The following is a 19,429-nucleotide window of genomic DNA, read 5'->3' as shown; positions in this document are numbered from 1 at the left end:
ATGACTGTGAAGTAACATAAAGTAAGGAAAGGTTACTACTAATATTTCCAGAAGAAAATTCTGACTTAGGATATTCTAATGATTTGATTATTAATTTGACATATTTTGAAAAAAATTATTAAGAGTTGTCTTGAATGTATTTTCAAAGGTTTGAAGGCTAGGACAAAAAAAAAAAAAAAGCCTAAACCTTTAGTGGTCCATTGTGCTAGTTTTAAAATTCAAAGCGGAGAAGAGAGAGACATAGCAGATCGGTGTTCCCTGTAAATTTTACCACTGGGCAACAAAATGCATAAGTTGTTTGTTGGCGTGCACATAAGCTTGTATTGAAAATCTGAGTTGCAGAAAATTAGCTGTTAGACTCTCATTTACTGGTATTGAAGAATTCCTTTAATGGACTATTTCCCCAAACTTGTATCCAGGGACAATGGGAGAAAAAGAATTAAATGCTGAAGGGGATAATCTAAAAAAAAAAGTAATTGTAAACTTTTTTTAACCCTCTTTCATGGAGGATGTTAAAGTATGTCGAGAGTGTAATCAAAATTTATATAAATGTATGCATTTTGTCATTTTGCATATATGGGTATCATACTTTCATATAGCTTAAGGGTAGAAAATCTAAGCCCCTGCCCATGGAAACTTGCATAGCAATATGGAAAAAAAAATAGAGCAGATGTACCACTTGTCCTAATCTGAAAATGAACCAGGTCAAAATTCTTGCACTATTAAAAATTTCAGCTAATTGCATTGTACTTCTTCCAACTGTATAGTCAGCAGGCACAAACTATTATGAGCACACATATGGTCAAATAAAACGCTGTCATACTGCTATAACACCCTTCTGCAGCAACTGGCAGAGAGAGCTTCAGAATACTAAAGCCCTTTCCTTACCCAGTGCTGTGAGATGTTGTGATGCACTGCATACAGATGTGGAGCACATCAGCAACAACTGACTCTGTCCTGTGGAGCGCACATGTGCCCACATTTTGTCCAACACATTTCTAAAAGAACAAACACCAGCTGCACTATTTTGCTAATCAGTTGGTGACTTTAGAAACTGCCATGTGAGATATCCCGCCCTCACTGAAGCCCAACACATCTACCCCACCTTCCATGCCCTCACTGCAGTGGTGCTAGCTGAGGGTTGCATTTGAGGGAGGTACTTCCCACGTTCAGTGCTGTGGCACCTTTCCAGCCTCCTACTGTGTTTTGAATTCTGCACCTGGGTCAAGATTCCAGGGGCTGGGTCCTCTAAGACAAATAACTGATTTTGTCAGGCCAAACTTTCATAGGTGCTAGAGATCCATTGTGCTCCTTTTGACTGGGATAGAATTAATAGTCTTCACAGTGGCTACTGTGGAGTTATGTTTTCGATTTGTGCTGAACACAGGGTTGAGAATATAGAGATGTTTTTGTTACTGCTGAGCCTACAGCCAAGGCCTTTTCTGCTTTTCATGCTGCCATGCTGGTGAGGAGGCTGGGAGTGTTTGGGGGCTGGGAGGAGACACAGCCAGGACAGGTGGCCCAACTGTTGGTTGAGACTATTTTTGCTGTCTCCCTATCCGTTCTTGTTTTCCTTTCCAGAAAGCTAGGAAGGACTAAAGAAAAGCTTTCAAGTTTTATTTTATCTTAAAATCTTTAAAATCACTTCTGTAGGGTAGGAAAGTCAGTGCTAGTACCTGACCAACTCTTTTTTCTTCTTTTTCTGGACTCGTGAATGAATGTATCACAAACAGTTCCTGACAGCAGGGATTGTTTGCTCATGCTAGATAATGCAAAGAGAAATGCCACAACTGTTCCTGACTTTTTTGGTTGGTTGGTTGGTTGGTTGAAGGAACTGAATTGTTTCTCCTTAGAATGTTAAGTAAAAATATTCCAAGAATTTTCCTATGAATTAGATGGAGAAGCATTCAGGATCCTGAGATTTTACTGAAGACAACATCTGAATACATTTTCTGAAGCGAGTGGGTGAAGTTATCACTCATTTCAGAGGGGGAAAAATCACCACTTACACACAACAGCTTTGTGTAGGGAAGCTGGAAGTATCAAAGGAAGCACCAGAAATCATAAAAAAGCCTGGTTTCAATCACCAGAGAGAGATGTGCTCTGTATTTTGGGATAATAAACTGAAATAAAATATTGCATTATTGAATTGAGTTTAATACATGACATATTACTTTGTGCTTTAGTTCCACTGTATTGTATATTGTACACACATTTGACTGGATGCCTACAGAAGGGGCACAAGGCTGCCAGCTTGATAGATGGGAAGCCTTATGAAATATAATAAGAGGGAAGAATCACCAAATCTCATAGAAAGAATGGATTAAAACTGCTTTTACCAAGTTAGGATGACCAAATTGTCACAGATACCAGTGGCAGTAGAATAAGTTTGATGATCTGGTGTGATTAAACACCTCAGAGATCCAGAACTTTCTTCAAGGATGGAAGTCAGAGAAGTGTAATCATTATTCAGTCTCCTGAAAAGCATGTCCAAAATCCAGGTAGATAAAGCTTTCCTTGCTGCCAGGGAAGTATTAAACTGACAAGATCGGTGGAGAGAGTATAATTTACCAAATGTGAATTTCCAATGCGGATAAAGGTGTGGGAGAAGTGGCTAAAAAGGTGGAAAAACCCATTAGAGGTTGCTGCTGGCTGGATACCAATGATAAAAGCAAACACAGCTTTCATCTAAAAACCACTTAATTTAAAACACCTGACTCATGACAGACTATTGATTAGTTAAGCACCCTCAACTAAAGCAGACTACTTTTTGCTGGGTTTATTCCAAAATGCTTGCCAAGTCCTGGTTATGCAAAAATTATCCCGTTTGGAAGGACATGAGTACATCACAGCTCTGTAGGATTTGCAATGTGAATTAGGCTATTAATCCATCAAATCCAGTTGCCTGCTGGTGAAGATAACTAATTCCTGAGACTTAGAAAAAGAAGAAAATAAAAGAAAATCAAGCCACCAAGAACCCAACATAATTATGAGCACCTAACCAATTGTATAGGCCTCTACATAATTATTTGTTTAGATTTACAAATTAGAGAAACTGACTCAGCATTCTAGAGTTTTCATATTTAAAACTCACAACGTCAAAGTGCAAATTCTGAAATATTCCTGACCAAATACAAATAAAATGGTCCAATCAAAAAAGAAACAAAATAATATAAAATAAGGAAATAAATTTTGAATAAGCAACCGTAGAGATAATTCCAAAGAAATAGATGAAAATAGAAGTCTGCTCTTGTTATTGCACATTCTGATGAGAGATAATGTCACATTTTCAAAAAATATCACACATACATGTTCAAAAAAAGTGACAGTGGTGTCCATGCAGACCTTGCTGCACCACATCTTATTGGGAATATTTCAGAGCTCATATCACTTAAAAAATGGACAAATCTCCAAGAACGCCCCCAGTCTTCACATTTTCTAACATAGTCAATAGCTACTGTTAAATAATATGCCTACAAAATATATCCTTCAGAACACAAAAGCACATGCTTCTCCCTCAAAACCTCAACTATTTTATGTGAGCTTTATGTAAATTTTAGATGTTTCACAAGTTTACTTTTCAATCTAGATTCCAAATCATATTGAAAGCAGCACCTATATGTAGCACTGAACTTCGCCATAAAAAATACTAAGAGAAATGCAAAACAAGTGGCAAACACAACATGCATTTGTTTGCAACTACTTCACACATTCCTCCCAAATACCTGAATAAAATATTTTAATCACATTGTTAAATAAGCAGCATGGTGTTGAGGGTTGTTTTAGCAGTCTAATTATGCTCAAATGTGCCTTTGTTATTCTGGACTGGAACAGCGAAATCAGAGCATGTGCTCTAAATACACAGCACTGAAAGTAACTCATATAAAATAAATTATAAACAAAGCACTCTATCACTCCTGTATAAGCAAAGCACTGTGAAGAGAAAACAAAGAATGTGGTCCAAATCTTTTGCATTTTATGCACTCCTAATAATGCATAATATGAAGTGTGTAGTTCATTCCACAGATTTAATGGAAATTGAATACTATGATGTTACTGGCAAATAATGGTATTATGATTCTTTTGCAGAGGCACAGACCATGGTACTACTTGTATTTGGAAAGATTTCTAGTATCATGTCCAAAGTTTCACATTTCTGTACTATAATGTTGTTTCTCAGCTATCAGTGTGCTGATGTAAATCCAAGCTCAAGGATAAAAACACTCACAAAATCACAAAAATCATGCAATTCTGATACTGTAGATAAGTCTGTATTATAAGACATATATAATATACCTGGATAAGAAGTATAACATCATCTTTAAAAAACAATAACATGGCAGCCATATAGGGATTCTTCTTGAACCACTTAATCTGCATCAATGCAAAGTTCACCTTGACTTTAATGGGAAATTCACTGTGAAAGATTAATGCAGCAAATCACAACCGCACAAACTTGGGATCAATTGTAAACCAGAACTGGATTTTACCAGTTTGCTTTCTTAGAACAACATTTTTTTTTTTTTGCTATAGAAGGGAAACACTAAAAAATGTAGAAGACTAATAGTAAGATTTCACTGCTTAGTATACAGCTATTACTTTAATAAACTTAAATGAAAATTGGAACCAACTAAAATGAAGATTGCTGTGGGGATCACACTTGAAAATTGTATTTCTCCCTGCAGTAACAGAAATGGGAGTCTTCCTTAGTTATTTGTCTCATCATTTACCCACTTGCCTGTTGCCCAGCAACTACCATGAAGGAACTACAGTCCTTAGCCATTCTAATTTTAACCTTGAAAAAGCAAATTAAAAGCACTATGTGAGTAGTCTCTTTCTGGTAAGATATTGTAATATTTCGGTTTCTATATTTCCAAGTGACTGGAGAATTCAGTACTTCCAGTCTGTCAAAGGTTCATTTTCTCTGTCCTTGTATCAACCCGTTTACTGACCAACTATTTAAATAGTGTTAGGTACTTTGCAATATTTGAGCTATAGCAATAGAAGCAAAAATCTGTCACTTACATTCTTGAATCATCCCACAGCACACAGTAGGGATTCAATGTGCCCTAAGAAGAAAACAAACAGACCTATTAGTTACCTGTATGCAAAAATATTTGTCATGCTTGACCTAAAAACTTTGTTTGGGTTTCCTCCTACAAAATCATCCTCATACTCTGATGAATTGATGCCACTGAAATGGCAAAAGCTTAAGGTTAATTCTTACAGGATATTTTGAAGGCATTTGAACCTCACAACAGAGTAAATATGCATTCTCTGCTTAGATAAGGAAAGCATAAAGTTGTCTATTTGGTATATCCTAGTGGAAGTAAAATATGAGATAATAGTTAATCTGTTAGGAGCCTTGACTGAACATTTCTGGTGTTTTCAGAGGAAGAACTTTAGACCCCTTAGGAACTTGGATGTCAAAATCAGTAATGGCTTTAAAAACTTTAAGCATATGTTGGGCAAAATGTCTTGAGGTTGGGATTTCAGATTCCCAGAACCCACATTCAGTGTCCAAAGATTTTGTCAATTAGGTCCTCAATCAGCAGAGTTTTTGCTCAAAATATAGCTGTTTTTTTTATTTGTGGTTGAGCCTTACAATACCAGCTCCCACCCCTTCAAAGTCCATGCAAAATTTCTGATTTGATTTAGAACAGAATGGGAATCTAGGTTTTTATTACAAATCACTGAACAATGGAGAACGTTTTGGGAAATTGAAAAATCTACATGAAAAATTATTCATGTTTATTTGGTTGCCTAGGAAGTGCAGACACAAAACTATAATTCCCTCAGATTTACTTAGAAGTACTCAAAATGGCTGCACTTTATTTCTGTTCACCATAAGCATTAGATGTTCCCAGGAATCAGAACTACATGAAAATTATATAAAATATAGAATAGAAATATATTTTTAAAAAATCATGAGTGATTTGAAGAAACAGGTGGAGTTCACTATTTTTGTATGTCAATGCTAATGAACAGTGTAGATGCAGCAGATATAAACGTACTTTCGTACAAACAAAGCACACCTTAATATTTTATTCTCAAAAATGATTTATTTATAGAAAAACATAGCAACCTGTAAAGTAAAAATCTATTAAATATTTAAATTATTCCATCTACCTCTTTGTCAAAGATAAAAAAGGCCCTTCTGGAGGTGCTTGTGAGAGAGGCATTTAGGGAATTTTTGAACCTCTACTTCAGTATTTTGCTGACTGCATTGAATTTTATGAGTAGAATATAAATATTTAAAACCAACATATACTTATGGCACTTTATATTTACATAGCACTGTACAAACATAAATAAAGGATGCTCCATCTGAAGTATTTATAATGTAAAGAAGAGGAAGGGGAAGAGGGCACAGGATAAAGCAATGTCATAGGGCATTTGTGTAATAGGGCAATTGAGATTCAGAGACCAGGTCCTGCATCACTTGCCAGGAACTTTCAGATACATTGATGGACTAAGAGATAGAAGGATAAGAATTAGGAAAAAAAGAATATCAAAGCAGAATTAAATTTTCTTTAAAATGTAATTTTATAAAGAGTATTAATTTATATAGTAAGTCTAGGTAAAGAAGACTTTTACTTAAAATCTGATACAGCTATATGCATATTAAAAACATGCTTCTATAGCTGCATCATAGTAAGACTCTGCATCTCTCAGATGTAAGACTTGTCTTTCCCAGCAATGGACACAATACAGTTCATGTTTGCTATTCCCACAATGCAAATAGAATGAAGACAAAAGCACTTTCAGCAAAAAATGTCCATTATAAAGAAATCTACAAAATAAGAGGGGAATAAAAACCTTTTCAGAAAACTGAAACATCATAAAATTGCTGTCAGATCACACACTTTGCTCTCTTTGAAATGTATTCAAATGAAAGGAAGAGTTTGTTTGGCCATTGCAGTTGCTAATCACAGATTAGGCAGAAACATGGGAAGCAGGATAAATATTACTCCTGCTCCACAAGAAAGTCTTGTGGGAGGGTTTGTTCCACCAGAAGTGGCAGCTTGCAAGGGCACACCACCTTTTCAGAACTTCTTCCTCTTTTGATACTTGATCAAATACTCTTCAAGCACTGCAGGGACCATAAAGATTTTTTTTATTTGCTTCTTTGCCTTTAATCTGTTTCTCCCTTTTTCACAGCCTTTCTGGGGTATCTCTTGGCACTGCTGTGCTGCTTTTAGAGCTGCCCCCAACTGCCATGGCTGCCTGTGAGGGCAGTGCTCTTACGAGCCAATTCCTCAGCTGCAGCTAAGGAAGCAGCTACTGTGTTCATTAGTGTTTACAACTGCTGCAGCATTGATTTATACACTACAGTACATGACTTGGATATCTCAAAAATGGGCATATGTGTGTGAGTGTGTATGTGTATGTATCTCTGTCTGGCATATAAAACTGAACTTTTGAGATGTGATTGGCAACTTTCACAGCGATCCAGCACTGTGCCAACTGTGTTTTTTAGCCAGGGTTTTCAGCTGCACTGAAAGCTTCCTGCCCTATGCTACTGCTGGCCCATTATTCTAGTGGCCCTGGAGTAAACTTCTGTGCTGTCAGAAGGTGAGAGTTCATATTATCTCTACAGCAAATAGGATTCTGTTTGAGTTATGTATTTTTTTAAAACATTTCTTTGGTGTCCCTTTAATCAATCTACTGGAAAAATGTGGCCACTATTCCTCTACATTTTCACAGTTTATAAGACCAAATATCACATTGTCTAAATCACAGATCAAAGAATATTCTGAATTGAAAGGGGCCCACAAGGATCATCATGCCCAACTCTTAAGTGAATGGCCATATCGGGGGGATTGAATCCTCAGCCTTGGTGGTATTTTTTATTAGCACAATGCTCTAACCAACTGAGCAATGATGCATTGCAATCCACATTCCACTCTGGTCATCTCTGTGTTATATATGTATTTATCTGCAAATCCAAATACCATGCCATATATTTCAAACAGCACATGCAGATGTGGTTTGCACTTCCTCCAGTTTTGTTAATAAATTGGATTAAAAATTAAGACATTATTATAAATTTTGAATAAATTGGTATTTTAAGAGTGATTTTAATTAGCCATATTAACTCTTTTTAAATGATCCATTTGCTCATCTTTTTTCATATCTTATTTACTTAATTTAGTCAGTAGATAAGGAGCTGAAAGAACAAATGTGTGGATATACTCCTATGTACTAGTAGGCATGCTCTACAGAATGCTTAAAATATCATCATTAAATCAATTTGCAAACAAACTGTTCTGAATAAATGAACAGCATTTGTAAGACCAAAGGTTTGGAAAGAACAAAAATAACACTGAGACATTAAAAAAATCAGATGGAAGAGAACATTTCTCTTTAATAATTAATCTATTTAACTGATATAATGTTTAATCTGTTAGCCATTAATATATAATGTTCCAATATTAAAGATATTTTAACAATGGTTTTATCTTGGTGTATGTACATAAAGCTCATTCTACGGAAATATATTATAATAGAATAAATCCTTACTTTCAGCTGAGAAAATTACAGCAAAGAATTAGATTCTGTCTAAAGGAATAGTAAAATGTACAAATTATTATTTCTGTGCATCTACAGCCTTATTTCTTTAAACCAAAGTTCCATTACGAAGGCTAAGTCTTGAACACAAGCGAAAAAAGTTTTTAAAGATATTAAAATTATATAACAGATTTTGTATTCACAGATTTTCTGGAGCAATATATTGTCATTGTATCTGCCAAACCAACTTGTATATTCACATGGATTAAGATCCTACATAAATATAGTAGGCATGAAAATTTGATCCAAGTACTTGATGCTTCTCTGGATTATATTATAGGACAAATACTGAACCAAAAAAAGAGAAATTATCTGATATGTATTTGAGCGGTTATTATAATTTTGTTCTTTCAAGACACAAGCTCATACAATATTAATTAATATTCTATTACTAAAAGATTGCCAAAGCAAAGAGACAATCAATGTCTCTAATCTGATCTTTTGTAACAATGAAGTTTAATTTCCAAGTTTTTCAAACTTGGCAAAAACTTGCTCTGTAAATTAATCAAAGGGACTGATAAAAAAGAGATAAAAGAGAACGTGCTTTCTAAGAATTTTATAGAGTTTAATCTTCTTGGGTTAGCAGTTTAACCTTTTATTAGTCTATTCTTGCCTGTGTTATGCTTGTTTTATTAGCTTGTGTTTGGTCTAGAATATTTTCAGTGCTGACACATTGCTTGCTGGTATTATTTTCTTATATAATTTTAAACCTTCTTTTCTTGCATGTGATCAAATTAATGAGAATTTTTTCTTACCTGTTACCGCACATGCCACCGTACCTGTTACTTTTGCAAGTAGTCATTTCAGTTTCAAAATATAAATGTCATATTCTGCAATTTGTGTAATAGCCTCTCAATCATTCTTAAAATAATTGATAATAAAATCTAGCATTGAAAATTACCATAACTTCTTTCAAATAATTATCTCAGTAAAATCAAAACAAGTAGTCTAAGGTGACTGATTTTTTTCCCTGATGTGTAGGATTAATTTGTGTTTACTTCAGCAAAAATTTTGTAATATTTTTAGTAAAATATCTGACAGAAACAAAAGTTATGTTAAATATTGAGATTTTGTTGTAATATAGACAATGTAATTTAGGTTTGAAATAAAACAGAAAATTATATCTACTTGTTCTAAACCATTTTATAAATAAATTGAAACAGAGAACTATAAAACCCCAAATCGAAAAAATTCTTCATCAATACATTTTTACTGCTGTTGAAAGGTAATGAGTCAGCTCAGCTTATGTTCCTCTGTTCCTTTTTCTTTGCCAAACTGTCATCAAGATGTTCTTTGCATTGGTATTTTTCGGGGAACAGAATGGCAGGTCATAATGACCATTGCTATCAAAATAGTTTTTTCTAACCTTGAGTAAAATGTTAATGAAAGATCTAGAGTTCAGAAAGTTTTCTCCATATTTTTGACCAACCTCACCGCTTCAATTTTGCTACTGAATGAAATATTTGGAATTTCTCTAGGTGAATTTTATCTATATGAACACTTGACTAACTGGTTTTAATTTAAAAATCACAGCTTTAAAGATTCTTGCATAACAATACTATTTTCAAAAGCTTGAGTAACAACATAAACAGAGAGAGTTTATATATTGTGCCTTCACATAAATTACCCCCATGCCTGCTCTTTAACATTATTTTCCCAGTATTGTATATGACAAGAAATTCCACAAAAGATGTATTTTATTCTCTGTGTGAGCGCTGGGAGGCTGCTAAAAACAGAAAGAAAAAAATCTTTCTATCTTCATATATTTGGAAATAAAGTCCTTTTTTCATATTTATAACCTTTTTAATTTGAGATTAAAGCCTGAAAAGTATAGAATTTAAACGATTGCACAAAAAATCTCAGGCATTTATAAGGACTTTAAGCTAAATATGAACCCAAGCATTTTTTCAGTCTGCTACAAAAGGTTAAGTAAAAAACAGCTTCTATAATGAAAGAAAGGAAGAAAAGGCCTGAAGAACTATTGTAGCTCTATGACCTATGCAGGGAGCAAAAAGTTAAGTAGTAAGTACAATAATACATTTTCAATTATAACCATGAATGCATTTAATGGAAACTATTCACTAGCAATTGCTGTTTGACAAAAACCCTGAACATTCACAAAACAGCAATTAATTTTGTTTTGTTTATATGCATGCATGAAACAAGTACACATTCCTTTCAAAGATGGTTACACTGTTCCTGGGCTTAAATTTTAAAAGTCAAACTGCTTTTTGTTACCTGATTAAAACAATACATTTATTTTCTCTTATATGATCTGGCAAATATTCTTGTAAAAGCATATAAACTATCCTTGTACTTACATTAGACAGGTGGGCCAGTTCTATCTCCAGGAAAGAATCTGTAGTTTTAGGCTCAGGTCGTATAGTAACAACAATGATTTTTGAATTAACAACTGTAAAATTCCTGTAAGAAAATGCAACAATGGAAAATTTAAGTGTTCACAAGGTTAAATGAGACGTCTAATACTACATCTTAAGATTTCATCAGGTATTTTCTGTGCTTTGTTTGATGGATATTAAGGGAGAATATAATTTGTTGAAAGTGGTGGAAACACTTATTTCCAACTGTACTCAACAGGCTGAAGACTGAAAAGCACCGATGGTGCAGAACTGCAATTCCTTAAATTACTATTTATTAATTAGAGGAATGCATTGATGACGTAAACATTCTATGCATGTTTAAGTGTCATCATCTACTTCTTTCAACATAGACCTACTAGATATGTTTTATAAAAGACAGTCATTTTTTCCCAAGTGCTGTGCTGTGTTTTTTTCTGACTGTTAATGGTAGGATTGTGAAGATGGATGAGTGCAATGGGAGACTGTACAGTTCTGTTGATTCTGTGCTCATGAAAAAAACATAGCTGCTTCCAATTCTAAAAAAATTGTATTTGGTATTTGAGTGGACAATTTCATCAGCTAAATACTGTTCAGAATTTAAACCACAATTGTGCCCTGACTGAAATCCTGCCAAAACAAATTAATTTCTTCTCATATGCGAGATTAGATTTGGTCTTACGTTATTGTGCCAGGTTGCGCAGAATAATAATTTTCTGTCAATTTTTCTAATATATCATCAATTTCTTTTTTCATGTAAAATGTGGATCACTATGTATCATAGCAACCTTCCCAGGACAGACCTAGTAATGCCAAGGTTATGCTAATACAGTCATAAAGACATGTTGACACGTTCATATCTGAGACCCTTGCTTCTTATGTTCCCATAAGGTCTAGGTATCAGCCTGACTGTTTCTGGTGATCATTATGGTATTTACTTTGTGTGTAATGCTGCTTTCCACACCTCACAGAAATTTTATCAAAGGATACAATCAATGGATGTTATCAAAGAAGAAATGAAACAGTTCAGATGTAATAATAGTATAAATATTGTCTTGCTTCTGTTGTTTAATTGCTTATTTTCTCTAGGGGGTTTGTATTTAGGAGGGAATTCCATTCTGCTGGATCACTGAAACAAGAATTACCATGACTACAGTAATAGAAACTTAGCTCAGCAGGCATTTCATTCAGCACAAGGAATGAAATTGTGCTTCTGGGGCAAGGTATGAGTTCTAGCCCAATTTTACTCAGCCAAATTACATAATGTAAATATAATGGAACTGACTTGCTATTTCACTTAATTCCTATTTCTTCGCTTTGGTTAAACTTTAAAAGCTCACACACTATTGACAAAAATGTATCTATCAGGTTAAAAATTAAAGTTTAGCTAATTTTCAGTTCATTCTGTAGAATTACAGTGCCTGAATATTCAATTATTAAAGTAGAACCAACCCCACCCCAAACCGAGCAAAACTCAAAATACATAAAAAACTTCATTTCTCATGACAAGAGAAAATGGCACTTACTATCTATTCAGCGATTACGTCAATTTTGGAAATTCGTGCAAACTATTGTAAATACTGCTACTTCAGTACTCTTTTACAGTCAGTTTTTGTGATCGAAAACATTTTCCTTGGTCTATCTCATTTTGGTGTGGTTCTAACGGCTCTAGGGCAAGATCTGAAAAAACATCTAAGTACCTAGTGTGTAACATCAATACATTCATTTTACCTGAATTTCATTAAAACTCTACCAACCCCTTACATTCTCAAGAGCCCCTAGCAGAGTGTTTAATGAGAAAATAAATAGAACTGCCTATACCAAGTGAAATGAAAACTGAATCCCTCATCGCTGTCCTGTCTGGGCTGAATGCCTACTTGCATATTTCATATTTAACTGCTTGGGCAGTCCCTGGAAGAATACAATCTGCCAAGTATATTCTAAAGTATATTCTAAACTCACATAACATATTAAGATGCTTCTAAATTAAAGCACAAAGCTTTGTAATCAAAACTATTTCAGAAATTTGAAAAAAATCTCAAAACCACTGGTGCAGTGCCATTGCTGTCTCTGTTGAAAATATTTTTTTGTAAACAACAGCCTAGTTTTGAGAACACCTATCCGGGAATTTAAGTAATCAGATTTTACAAAATGTCCTTGGACATTTTAGTTTCTGTCCCTCTGATGTTGTGAATGACATAGAATAGGAATGATCCATCTCACACTTCTTGGGCAAGTGCATTATATTACAGCTTTTTTATACCGGAGAGTGACTTCACCCTTAGCTTCTTCTCCTTCATCAAAAATAATATATAATTCAACTTTAATGAGAAATGAAGTTTTAAGGGATGGTGCTCAGATGACTCTCCAGAAAGATGCTAATCAGGGTTAAGTTTTGAAATAAATTATTAAAAAAAAATCTATTAAATTTCTTGGAAACTATGGCTGATCAAATCCTTGAAGATTCAAGATAGCAAAGTGATGGAGTAAAAGCTAAAGGAACGCTTTCAGAGCTGGTGTCCTAGATATTTTTTTCTGATATGAGTTAATAATGATATTTATAAAAGAGTTATTTGATTAAGCTGTTTTCCTATCAGGGTATACATTTTGAGCATATTCTTTTGTATAAGGGAAATCATATTGATCCTATGTGGTATGAAATTCACGTCTTCTTCTCTTTTTAGAATGAATCTGTTACTTAAGAAAAATGAACTTATGAATAAGGCATGTTGTTATCCGAAGACAGCATGATCGAAGTTATAGATCAATGTATAAAAGTTCTATGCATTACAGAAAAATTCTGGATGCTAAATCTGTAATGTGATGCAATAAAAGCCTGTCTGAGGTACATCCTTAGTCTAACAAAGCTGACCCAAATAAATTGAAGGGCCTTTTAGGTTGTTCAGCCCCTGAAGTTCAGTGTTAGAAACAATGTTTCAAATGGGGGCAAAGAGCATTTCAGTGAAGAAAATTTATGGTTGCTGTTTTAGTGATGGAAAAAAACCCCGCTGGATACAGCAAAATTATTGATTCCTTATTTGTTCTTATTTCTTACAGGAAAAGTTAAAAACTATCTTATATTATGGCAATATGCAATGTATTCCTTCAGAGTGCTCAAGAGAGAAATTATAGATAATATCTTTTAGATGAGTATTGTACTGAGAATCAATTTTATGTGAACCTAACAATAACATAAATGTGCTCAGGGGTGCAAGAGCTATGGAAATAATACTCAGTCTAGAGTTCTGAAAATATTCGATATTTCAATATCTGCTATGAAAAAATCTAAGACAAAATGTAAGACATTACAAGAACAATGCAATGCAGCAAAATATGTTAGGAAATAGAATCAAATGAAGTTTATTTACTTGTGCATGAAAAAACCCATTCTTCTATCTTTATAAGGAAGAACCTTTTCTTGTTGTGTCCCTAAGCTCTTGTTTAAATTCTCATGGCAAAATTCTCTGAAGGTAGATGTACCAGTAGTATTAAACAAGTCCAAAAACTTCTATATTAATGCAGTAGCAAGTTCCCATCTCACACTGTGTTTAGTTCTTTCCAGCAGACTCTATGCCAGTAAAACTAAGAAAAATCAAACACATATGGTAAAATGAAGCTAATTTTGAATTTTGTGAAATATATTGTATAGGCTGCTCTAGATAATGAAATTCTCATTTTACTCACAGAACACCTGTGATGTAGCAGATTGGGATTCTGTGGTTAGGTACTTTGGAAGACCTTTCCTAAAGATATACTGATATTTAAAAAATTTGTTTGTTTGTTTATTTTTAAAATGCAGTTCCTTGTGGTGATGCAGAAGTTTGCATACCTCCAAGTGATGAAATTAACGAATGCATTGGAATGCATGTCATCTTTATTCTGCGGGAAACTACAACCAAATATTTTCTTTATTCCCACCCTAACTCCCGTAAAGCCAGGAACTGAAATCACATGGGAACTGGAAAAGCTTTCTGGGTATCTAACTGCAGCTGGTAGAAATCACCCTTATTATTAGGTTATCAGGTGTAAATAATGTGGCCTTTGAACTCAATCGTGAGATCATTTCACTTATTTTACCTTGGTTTAATTTTTTATCATCTTTATTCTTACCCTTACTATATAATTAATTGTCATTTTACTTAGAAAATCATCACATAAGATACTTATCCAGAATGTTTTTTTAATTCCTGTGTTGTGCACTTCCAGGCATCATATAGAAAATAGATGATGTTACATTCCTTCACATCTTACAGTGATAGCTCTATAGACAACAGTAATGCAGTGAAGCATTTCATGTGTTCAGCACTAATATGGTTATTACAATAATAATATTGTAATCTTAAGCAAGATTAGTACAAAGAGTAGCTAATATAAACCTGTGTAAGATGATATTTTTTCATTACAAAATGTGAGCAAACTAGAATAAACCTTTTCCAAATGTAGTGGGGTATATAGAAACCCTCATTCCTGTACCCAAACAAGTGTAAAATAATAAAAACAGACCATAATAAAGACCACTTTAAAACCTGCATGTCAGTTTGAATTTTCATGGAATATAAGAACTCAACAAATTCAGCACTAACCACAGCTGCAGCTTTTTTTTTTTTTTCCAATTTCAAGTTACAGAATCACAGAATCACCTAGGCTGGAAAAGACACCTAAGATCATCAAATCCAACCTTTGGTCACCACCTTGTCAACTAGACCACAGCACTAAATGCCACATCCAGTCATTTCTTGAATACATCCAGGGCTAGTGACTCCAATGCCTCCCAATGGAAGCCTATTCCAATGCTTAAGCACTCTTTCAGTGAAGAAATTCTTCTTGATGTCCAAGCTGAACCTCCCATGGTAGAGCTTGAGGGCCTTTCCTCTTGTCCTGTTGCTAACTGCCTGTGAGAAGAGCTCAACCCCCACCTGGCTACAAACTCCATTCAGGAAGTTGTAGAGAAAGAAAAGGGAACCCCTGAGCCTCCTTTTCTCCAGGCTAAACAAACCCAGCTCCCTCAGCCTCTCTTCACAGCAACTGTGCTTCAAACCCTTCTCCAGCTCTGTTGCCCTTCTCTGGACTCACTCCAGCACCTCAGTGTCCTTCTTGTAGTGATGGGCCCAGAACTGAACACAGGATTTGAGATGGGACCTCATCAGGGAGTAAGTCGGAGTACAAGCAGACAATCACTGCCCTGGTCCTGCTGGTCAGACTATTGCTGATAGAGGCCAGGATGTCACTGGATTTCTTGGCCACCTGGGCACACTGATGGCTCATGTTCAGCCTGTTATTGACCAACACTTCAATGTTCGTTCCCACCAGGTAGGTTTCCAGACACTCTGTGCCCCAGCCTGTAGTGCTGCATGGGGTTGTTGTGACCCAAGTGCAGAACCCAGCATTTGGCCTTGTTGAACCACAAACATTTGGCCTCAGCCCATTGACCCAGCCTGTTCAGATCCCTCTGCAGAGCTTTCCTGTCCTCCAGCAGATCAAGATTCAACTTAGCATCATCTGTGAACTTACTGAGGGTGCACTTGGTCCCCTCATCCAGATCATCAATGAAGGCATTAAACAGGGCCGGCCACAATACTGAGCCTTAGGGAGCCTCACTAGAGACTGCTGATCAACCTGATGTAGTACCAGTCACCACCAGTCCAGGCCTGGTCATCCAAGCTAGCTTATTAAAAGAATATCTGTCCAAGCCATGGGCTGTCAGCTTCTCCAGGAGAATACCATGGGAGACAGTATCAAAGGTTTTGCTGAAATTCTATCTGAATGAACATTAAAATATCTGAATGTGTTAAAATGCATTCGGTAGTATCAACTATCTTCACTGACAAAAGGATTGAGGGCACCCTCAGGAAGTTTTCAGATGACACCACAATGTGGTCGACATCGTGCTGGAGGGAAGTGATGTCATCAAGAGGGACCTTCACAGGCTTGAGGGCCAGGTCCACGCAAAACTCAGGAAGTTCAACAAAGCTGACTGAAAGGTCCTGCATGTGGGCTGAAGCAATTCCTGGTATCAATACAGTCTAGAGGGTAGAGGGAGTGAGAGCAGCCTGTCAAGACATACTGGAGGGTACTGTAGATGAAATATTGAAATTGAGCTGGCAATGTGGGCTGCATCAAAGGAAGCATGGCCAGCAAGGTGAGGGAGGTTATTCTCTGCCTCTCCTCTGCTCTTGTGAGACACCACTTGGAGTGCTGTGTCCATCTGTGAAAATCCCAGCACAAGAAAGGCAGGTCTAGGGTAGAGGCCATGAAAATGATCAGAGGGCTGGAATATCACTCCTATGAAGAAAGGTTCAGAGGGCTGAGGTTTTTCATCCTGGAGAAGGCAACATTGAACACCTTATTGCAGGCTTTCAATTCTTAAAGGGGGCATAATATAAAGACTGAGACTTTTTACCAATATCTACAGTGATAGGGCAAGGCACAAAGGTTTTAAACTGAAATGGGATAGATGTAGATGACACATAAGGAAGAATTTTTTTTTATGAGGGTGTTGAGACACTTGAACAGGTTGCTCAGAGAAGATGAGGATGTCCTGTCATTATAATTGTTCAGAGTCATGTTGGATGGGGCTGTGAGCAGCCTGGTCTAGTGGAAAGTGGCCCTGCCCAGGGGGGATCACCTAGAATTAGGTGATCTTTGAGGCCCCTTCCAACCCAAACCTTTCAATACTACAATTCTATGAAAGAAGTTTGAAATTGTGACTTTTTTGAGGTACTATTTTAAGGCCATGAGATCATATTTTGAACATGACTGCCATGGGCAAAGAAATCCAGCATGATACGCTTATGAGGTAAGAGATGTAAGCTTAAAAGTTTCAGTATAGCTTCACTATAAGAAGTGTATATCATTCAGGAAATGCAAAGTGCTATATTCCAAACAGAGAAGAGACGAGAAGTACCTGGGTGTGTGTTATATTTTTATATCACAGATTAGTAATTACTCTGATTCCTCGTTTACATACATAAGAGAAAGTAATACTGCTGGTTTCCTTTGCACAGGCATCTGAGAATTAGATTCAAATAATACTGAACAAATTCAGAGGCAAAGTAGAATGCCTTTGTTTTTGATTTATTAGTAGATATCAATAGATTATTAGACCATTTTGGTAAAGTAAGTCACAAAACCTATCTGTGAGTTGAACCACAGAGAAGTGGTTAAATTTGAAGTGTAAATCAGTAACCAGCTGAAAGCACAACAGACAAAAGCAAAAAATTTGGGAACCAAAAAGCACTCAAAATCCACTGTGTTTACATTGCTGTACTTTATGTCCCAGTTCTTCCCTTATTCCTGCTACTTTGTATGGTATTGTTTCTAGGAAAAATCTAGTAAGGCATATTTCATAATGGATGAAAAACACTTTCATAATGGATGAAATAAGGGCCCTGAAAGACTTTTCATATAAGCAAATATTCAGAATTTAAAGTTTACACCTTTTTTCCTGTAAATTAAAACTACTGACATGTGAAAGCTGAAAAGGCATGATCAGAGACTGCAGTTTACAATGTAAAGATCTGGAAAGCACATGGCCATATTGACGCTTTCCCAGGACTGGCAGATTTTTCCTAAGGTCTACCAAAAAGAACTAACTCAAATAAACCAGTTGTCATGGTTCGAGTATGGGGTTAAAAAAAAAAACCTTTTACAAACATCTCTTCCTTCCTGGCTAATTTCAGAAACTGGTACAACAAATGGGAAGTGCTTAGTGACACTTCAGAAGTGGATGAGCTGTCATTTATGTCACTTAAGTACAGATGGCCCTTGCCAGCACTTTCAGGCTTCGAGGTGTCCTGTCAGGACATCACTGTTCAAATTGTGCTCTACCTCAGAGACATTTTTGTCCCTAAATTACAGCTCATTGCAGAGCATGTTGAAATTTTGCTAGGAAGTAGTTTTTTAATTTTCTTAATAATTAGCCCTTTTTTTTGTTTTTGGATAGATTGTGGCAAAAACCTCTTGCTTTCCCATTCTTTGTTTCAAATCCTGAAGTTTTGGATAAGTATAGTAGAGAAAAGTGATCTGGTGACTTCCTTATTACTATCTTTTCTAACTATTGTGAATTCACTAGCACCTATTGTGACACAATCTGCATGTGCTTCTTGTACTGTAAAAGGGCATTAAAAGATCAGGATCATATAAAATAATATAGTATAAATGGACCACAAAATTATCATAACTGGTAATTAGAAAAGAGGAGGTGAAATATTTATTCCAAGTTGTCTTTTGGCAAGTGCAGAAAGGAAACAGTGAAACAAGAGGCCTTCCTATATCTTTTTGCATGTGTATGGTCCACAAAACTGATATACTCCAGCTGTTCAGCACATGCTTGTCTTGCTTCTAAAACAGATCTTCTCTATAGCACTGCAGACCATTCTGAATACAATTTGCACTGAAAAAAATATTTGGAAAACTACTGCTAGAGACTTCTGTAGAAGCAGAGAAGACAAATTTAGTATATCAAGTTATGATTACGAGACCATTTGTACTAACTTGACAAA

The 19,429-nt window shown here is 35.6% G+C and overlaps 1 protein-coding gene across 9 annotated transcripts in view; it reads right to left on the bottom strand.

Moving 5' to 3' along the window:
• The window catches only part of ADGRB3 (adhesion G protein-coupled receptor B3), a 445,229-nt gene that overhangs the window by 167,888 nt on the left and 257,912 nt on the right, over window positions 1–19,429 (bottom strand). For all 9 annotated transcript variants that reach the window (XM_064412314.1, XM_064412319.1, XM_064412311.1 and 6 more), the window contains 2 exons: window positions 10,893–10,995; window positions 5,026–5,069 (listed from right to left, as the gene is read on the bottom strand). In XM_064412314.1, the coding sequence (XP_064268384.1) occupies window positions 5,026–5,069; window positions 10,893–10,995 (147 nt within the window). The remainder of the gene's footprint in view (window positions 1–5,025; window positions 5,070–10,892; window positions 10,996–19,429) is intronic.

This window comes from Passer domesticus, chromosome 3 (assembly GCF_036417665.1).
Source record: "Passer domesticus isolate bPasDom1 chromosome 3, bPasDom1.hap1, whole genome shotgun sequence".
Taxonomy (NCBI): domain Eukaryota; kingdom Metazoa; phylum Chordata; class Aves; order Passeriformes; family Passeridae; genus Passer; species Passer domesticus.
Note: the sequence above shows the minus strand (reverse complement) of the source record. Positions and strands in the feature narration are given on the sequence as shown.